Source organism: Gadus morhua, chromosome 3 (genome assembly GCF_902167405.1).
Source record: "Gadus morhua chromosome 3, gadMor3.0, whole genome shotgun sequence".
NCBI lineage: Eukaryota > Metazoa > Chordata > Actinopteri > Gadiformes > Gadidae > Gadus > Gadus morhua.
The window spans coordinates 20142607-20150106 of record NC_044050.1 but is presented as its reverse complement, the minus strand read 5'-3'; the positions used below and the strand labels follow the sequence as shown (position 1 = coordinate 20150106).

Genomic DNA, 7500 nt, shown 5'->3' with positions numbered 1-7500 from the left:
CTTGTAGCTGTAATTGCATGAACCCTCCTCCGCTCGCCCATCTCCGTCACGTCGGCCAGGCTGTTGACAAGCTGAGTCTGCTGAATGTCTGCTCGGCTGTTCTCCCCCCCCCCCCCCCCCCACACACACACACTCTGTCCCGGCTTCACCCTTGCCCTGCCCGCCCACACCCTTCAATCAATATATTAGAAGCACTGGTTACGCCACCACTCATATGTATTATCATGGAACAAGAGGCGGGGAGCTGGAGGGAGAGGGGCGGTGAGGGACATTGAGAACGCTGCAGAGACCACTTCAGTGGAGTGTGTGTGTCGGCTTCGCAGCACAGTCGCTGTGGTTGGTCTGAAGTTTTAGTATCGTTTGCACGTTGGTGTGTTTGTGTGTGTGTGTCTTTAGCGCACTGCATGTTTGTGTATGTGTGCGAATGTGTGTATATAGCTGCCTGTGTGTGTATCTGTGTGTGTGTCTGTGTGGTTCTATGAGTGTAACTAACTACATGTATGTGTCGGTCTGTAAGGCGGCTCTTGTACTTTGATTTGATTATTTTCATTTGTGAAAACGCCATTTCACAGAGATAAGTAGATCCAAAGTAGGCACTCACGCTTAGTGCACATGCAGTGAGGAGAGGATACTTCTCTCTGCTGACCAGTCCCCAAAAGTCACTGTCCCTTGATCTGGTTTTCAGCTCTATGTCATTTTTGCAAATCAACCATCTCCATGTGAACTCCACTTGGCAAAGGAAATACCTGCTGGAATCTGTCTGCTCCCTGTTCTATATCAATGGGCAGAAATGGGTTTGAGAGCAATGCAACAATATCTTCCATGACGTTTAACTCAACAAAACGCAGATTGAACTCAGTTGTCACTTTGTCAAGCTTGGCACAGTACTGCAGGGCTCAGGGTTAAAAACATCCTTGTTTTTGATGGCGTGTGACATTTTCTCCAGGTTGGGGAAGTGGGTCAGCCTCTTGTTCTTTAGGTGTGTGGTCCAAACACCCAGCTTGGCCTTGAACCCATTCACTGCGCTAATCATGTGGGGCAGGTGTCAGTCTTTTCCCTGCTTGTGTTGAGTGTGTTAAGTTTTGCCGTTAGGTCTGTTAAAAAAAACCCAGATCCAGTAGTCACGCATAATTGGACAGTTCCTTGTGCTCCTCGTTCCTTGTTGACAAAAAAGTCTTTATCTAAGGCAGCAAGTCAACAAATCGCAAAAAACACTTTGCCGCGACTCAACCTCCGGACGTGGAGAAGTAGGACTCCGTATGCGGCATCGAGCTCATCCAATAACGCCTTGAATAAGCGGTGCTGAAGCGCTTTTTCTCTTATCGAGTTTATCAGTTTGACCACCAGTGTCATGACATGGGAAAAGTCCAAGACTTTCCTAACCAAGGCCTGTTGATGGATAACAGTGATAAACCATGAATGTGGGAAATTTGGAGTCATTACAGCACAGCGCTATGAAACCTGCCCACACACCTCGCATTGCCGGGGCCCCATCAGTAGTAATAGCAACTAGTTGATTAATGGGGATGCCGTTTTCGTCTATATACTTTTTGAACTCCTGGTAAATATCCTCAGCTCTCGTTCTCTCCTTTAAGTGCAAAAGAGTAAGGAAGTCCTCATTGGTTGTAGGATCCTGGAAAGCCATTCCGACGAATACAACAAGCTGGGCTGTGTTCATTACATCCAGAGATTCATCGAACTGTAGAGAAAAACGTTCTCTACAGGACAAGTCTTTTAATACTTGTCGAGCCACGTCCTCTGACAGTGATTTGACCCTCCTTGTCCCTGTCGCAGGGCCAAGCGGTACACCACAAAGTGCAGTTCTAATGTCGTTTTTGTTTTTGAAGTCGTTGAAAACTGTCTCTGCGGTGATGGACATCGCTTCTTTGATTAAATCTCCATCTGTAAAAGGTTTCTTGTGTTTATCTAGCAGGTGGCTAATGCGAAGGGGTGCTTCAGTAGCCTTATTTTGCGCAGCAGGTTTTGTGAAAACCGATTGCTGGGCCTTCAACCCCGATTTCAGCTTCTCAATTTTTACTTGCATGGATTGCGCTCTTTGGGGGGGTAGCTGTCTTTGAATTTTGAGTTGTTGGTGTTGTTGTTCCATTCCAGGTTTCCTCTTTTAGTCAGTGCTTGTGTTTGGTGGCATAACATGCAAACACTTGTCTTTCACCAAAGTAAAAATAAACTCCTCTTCCCATTGAGCCGTACCAAAGCAACAGGCCAATATTGACATTCGCGCCCCACACCCTACTTTTCTTTTATCTCATTGGTCACTTAAATCAGACGCTGTTAAATGCAGCACTGCTACACGGAAAAAAAGTAGTAGGCCTCCAGAAAGGGAGAGAGATGTGCTTGCAAAACTTATTATGAAAATGTATCATGCATAATATAGGATATTGTGTATTTATTTTTCTATTATTTTCGGGATCTACATGGAAAGCCTCATAGATCGACCAGTCGATCGCAATCGACGGGTTGGCGACCAATGGTCTATAGCATATAACCACGTTGTCTGATTACAGTTTAATTCATTTTTTACAATTTACCAGCTCTCGTTTTGAAGACCGAATCACCGCGTCATTCGTTTCAATGGGAATCGCGACGGTCTATACTTTCAACATAAAGTGTACATATTTATAATTTGTAATTCGTCCCAGCCTTTATACCACAGATACTATAGGGTCTATAGCACATAAACGTATTTTCAGATTACAGTTTAATGCATTTTTCCCAATCACCAGCTCTCATTTTGAAGGCTGAACAATTTGACTGGAACTACTTAGCAGGTAGTTGTTATTTTGCGTTTAAGATACTAAGTGATTTCTTGCCAACTATCCATGGCTGCCTTTGTGAATGTCGGCACACATCGAATAATCGATTATTCGTTCATACCACCCACCGATTATTCGACCATGAACATTTTTGATTATTCGCATCCCTATGTGTATATCTTCCAATGTTTCCATGCGTGTGTGTGTGTATCTTAATATGGTTGCGTGTGTGTGTGTGTGTGCATCTTAATATGTTTATGTGTATGTGTGTGTTTGTGTCTGTGTATCTTAATATGTTTTTGTGTGTGTGTGTGTGTGTGTGTGTGTATGTATCTTAATATGCTTAAATATGTGTGTGTGTGTGTGTGTGTGTGTGTGTGTGTGTGTGTGTGTGTGTGTGTGTGTGTGTGTGTGTGTGTGTGTGTTTGTGTGTGTGTGCATCTTAACGTTTGTATGTGTGTGTGTGTACTCCCAGGCACCCCTCAGCCCAGGATGGAGTGGTTCAAAGACGCCGTGCCTCTCTCCCGACTGGCCAACCCTCGGTACAAGGTTGCCGCGGCGACGGGGCTGACGGTGCGGCGGGTGCAGCCGGAGGACGGGGGCATATACCAGTGTGTGGCGCGCAGCGCCGCGGGGGAGGTCCAGGCACACACACACCTGCAGGTCTCCAGTGAGTCTCAAACGCACACACACACACACTCAAACACACACACACACACACACACACACACACACACACACACACACACACACACACACACACACACACACACACACACACACACATTTTATGATTAAATACACTGACTCACACACACATCTGCAGGTCTCCAGTGAGTCTCAAACACACACACATACACACACGCAAACACACACACGCACGCACGCACGCATGCACGCACGCACACACGTTCAACCAGACTATGATGAAATACATTCACACACACACACCACACATACGCAAGCACACTTTTTTGTCTAATTTCACATATACACAAGTCCACAATAGGACTGAACACAACCACACACACACACACACACACACACACACACAGCCTCACACACACACAGCCTCACAAAAGTAGGTCTTCAGTGAGTCCCCCGAACTACACACAATCACATAATTGCATGTTTCGAATAAATCCACAAACATTCGCAATCAAACACACCAATACACATAAACAAACAAAAACACGCATAGGCAAAGGGATGAAATACAATACTTATACTACAATACAAAGTGACGCACACACACTCAAACACAAAGACACACACACACACACACACACACACACACACACACACACACACACACACACACACACACACACACACACAGCATGACTGCATTAATGACGTTTCACTTTAGTGCAGTGTGTGTTTGAGCATTACCAACTCGCTTTTGTTGTTGCCGGACCGTGTTTGGTTTCTTCTCGGGCTCCTGGCACCACTCCATAGTACCCCATACTTCACCCTGTGAACACATGCATACCCACGCACACACCCACACACACACTCACACACACACACACCGGACACACACACACACACACACACACACACACACACACACACACACACACACACACACACACACACACACACACACACACACACACACACACACACACACACATACATACTAAACACACTGACATACATTCACATACATACATTGGAAGAATCCACAGTCATTCACACACCCACACACAAACAAAAAATGCACATTGGCACATTCGCTATTCGCACAAACGCATGTGCGAAAAGATAATCACATACACCCACAGAGTTACACACACAAAACAACCCGATAAGCCTCAATGGGATAATCAATCAAGTATACATTGATCAGAGGGTGTGTGTGTGTGTGTGTGTGTGTGTGTGTGTGTGTGTGTGTGTGTGTGTGTGTGTGTGTGTGTGTGTGTGTGTGTGTGTGTGTGTGTGTGTGTGTGTGTGTGTAATACGTGTGAGTGTGTGAGTGAGTGAGTGAGTGTGTTCATGCACTCGTGGAGTGAGAGCTAACTTCCAGTCTCTCTTTTATTCGTCTGTCACCTGTACATAAAGGACTCTGCTAGCCCTTCAACTGCCTCCCTTTCTCTCCTGTATCGTCTGTCTCTCAGGTGTAGCCCCCGCCTTTATCTCCCCCCCCACCCACCAGGCGGTTACCGAGGGCAACGCAGCCTTGTTTACCTGCCAGGCCAGTGGAGCCCCCAAACCAGCCATTGTCTGGAGTAAAGGTATGTTTTACCCTGGCTTGGGCCAAACCTTTTGTCTCCTCTGCCCTTTGTATGAGCGTGTTGGAGTGTGTGTGGGGGTCTGTTTGGGGGTGTGTCGCCACCCGCTCTGGAGCATGTACACTCTCTTTTGTGTGTGTGTGTGTGTGTGTGTGTGTGTGTGTGTGTGTCTGTGTGTGTGTGTGTGGGTGTAAGGTGTGTTTCTCATGTGTGTAGTTGTAAAGAGTCGGTTCTTTCCAGCCTTACACCTTCTTTCTTTGAACGTTTATTGAAAAGCCTTTGTATTAATTTATCATACTTGACTCCAGCTTACCAAGGCCACTCTTCTTTCTCTTCCTCTCTCTCTCTCTCCCTCCCTCTCTCTCCCTCTCTCTCTCTCTCTCTATCTCTCCCTCTCTCTCTCTCTCTATCTCTCCCTCTCTCTCTCTCTCTCTCTCTCTCTCCCTCTCCCTCTCTCTCTCTCTCTCTCTCTCTCTCTCTCTCTCTCTCCGTCTCTCTCTCTCTCTCTCTCTCTCTCTCTCTCTCTCTCTCTCTCTCTCTCTCTCTCTCTCTCTCTCTCTGTCTCTCCCTCCCTCGCTCTCCCCCTCCCGCTGTGTGTGACAGGGTCCCAGGTGCTGGCCAGCGGTTCGGTCCGGACCCCCAGGTACTTCCTGCTGGAGTCCGGGGGGCTGCAGGTGCAGCCGGTGGGCTCCCAGGACTCGGGAGAGTACACCTGCATCGCCTCCAACCCGCAAGGCAGCATCAACGCCACGGCCGGGCTCACCGTCTGGAGTAAGATGATGTCCCCCCCCCGGGGCCCCCATGCAGGAGACACGGGCCAGGCTGATGGGGCCAGACAGACAAATGACTTGATTTACTCACCGTCATAAAACGCCCGGGCTAACGTTTAGGGCAGAAAGGAGTGGCGCTTTTCGCTCTGTTCCAAGTGCACGGCTTGCAGACAGAGAGATAACGGCCGAGAGGGAGAGGGAGCAACGGGGAGAGCAAAGGGAGAGAGCGATTATGGGATGGAAACCGCTTCCTTCTAAATGATTACCCGCGTGTGTCTTCTGGATGGAACTGTCCATTTGTGTGTCTGGAGTATACCAGGTCAGCCGTAGGTAGCAGGTAGCTAGTACTGCACAAACGCACTGCCATTAACAACAACAACAACAACAACAACAGCTGTTAAAGCTGTCTCATATCTTTGAGGACAGTTTACTAATGACCCTAACCACTGGTTCAGTTGTCAGGTTAATCATGTGTGCTAGCGAGGGGCCGAGGGAGCCCCTCTCTCCTTAGTACATTTATTCAGCGTTTCAGGGTTTCTGAACTCTGTTTTGAGGTTCATTCCGAAGCAGGTTAGCAGGCTAGCAATGTTCAGGGATTCACTCAAAACAGTATACTATTCAATCTCGGTTCATGTATTTCACCAGACGCGTTTGTGCTGGGTGTGAGGCTATGCCAGTGCCACTGCTTCAATACCTCCAGGCACACCTGTTCTGGGCCACGTTCAAGATGTGCTTTGCAGGGATAGGTGATCAACTAATTGGCTGTGTCGGAAACCCAACGGAGTCCTAATCTTCTTCCATGAATGAATGTGCTTGTCTCCTTGGTTGGCATGGCGTGATCTGCCAGGTCGGACCCTCATCTCCGTGCCCCCATCAGACCAGCGCGTCATTAAGGGGACCACCGCCACGCTCGACTGCAACGCCCAGCACGACCCCAGGGTTGACATCAGGTACCACTTAGACCAAGGCTGTGTGTGTGTGTGTGAGAGAGAGAGTGAGAGAGAGAAAGTGTTTTTAGTTCTGTTTGTGGGAATATGTATGTGTGCGTGTATTTGTATGTGTGTGTGTGTGTGTGTATACATGTCTATGGGCCCTAACTTGCATCCAGCGCAATATACCTTCTACACTGACGCATGTGTTGTTGCTGGTTTGCAACTAGGGCAGAGCATTCTTTTCCCTCCACCGCCACGCGTCGGTAAATTAGGGAATGATCTTGCGCCCCAAGGGGCGGTTTGGCGAAAGGAGGAGGTGTTCTGGCGCAAACGTTCCCTTTTGCTATTTTGCAGTTTCAGAAAACAATTCCGCCACAAACCAGGAAATACCTGTTATAAAGTCAGTGGCGCATTGTTCAGATGCTATTTTAAGGGCGCATGCATAATGTTGCTTTTGAACCTCGCGCATACACTTTGCTTCTCTCATCTACCTAGCCACACATTCTTGGTAAATTATTTGGGAAAGAACAGCTGATACAGCGGTAATAAGTTGTACTTTTAAATCAATGCATCTGCAACACACCGTACAGCAAACAAATATTTTCTTGGCACAGACATCGTGTACAAGCCCATAACTTTTAGAATTGATGAGTATTTGATCGTGAAAAAAATTGTTTTACCGCGAGTGAGTGTTAAAAAGAATGAATGAATGCGGGCGAGCGTAAAATAATTAATGAATGCGGGCGCGCGTGTGTGCGTTCATCTGTTTAAACACACACAAACTAGGTAA

At 47.3% G+C, this 7500-nt stretch overlaps 1 protein-coding gene across 2 annotated transcripts in view; it reads left to right on the top strand.

The window, feature by feature from the left end:
* The window catches only part of sdk1a (sidekick cell adhesion molecule 1a), a 255428-nt gene that overhangs the window by 162877 nt on the left and 85051 nt on the right, over positions 1–7500 (top strand). For both annotated transcript variants that reach the window (XM_030350672.1, XM_030350671.1), the window contains 4 exons: positions 3250–3444; positions 4895–5011; positions 5612–5779; positions 6626–6728. In XM_030350672.1, the coding sequence (XP_030206532.1) occupies positions 3250–3444; positions 4895–5011; positions 5612–5779; positions 6626–6728 (583 nt within the window). The remainder of the gene's footprint in view (positions 1–3249; positions 3445–4894; positions 5012–5611; positions 5780–6625; positions 6729–7500) is intronic.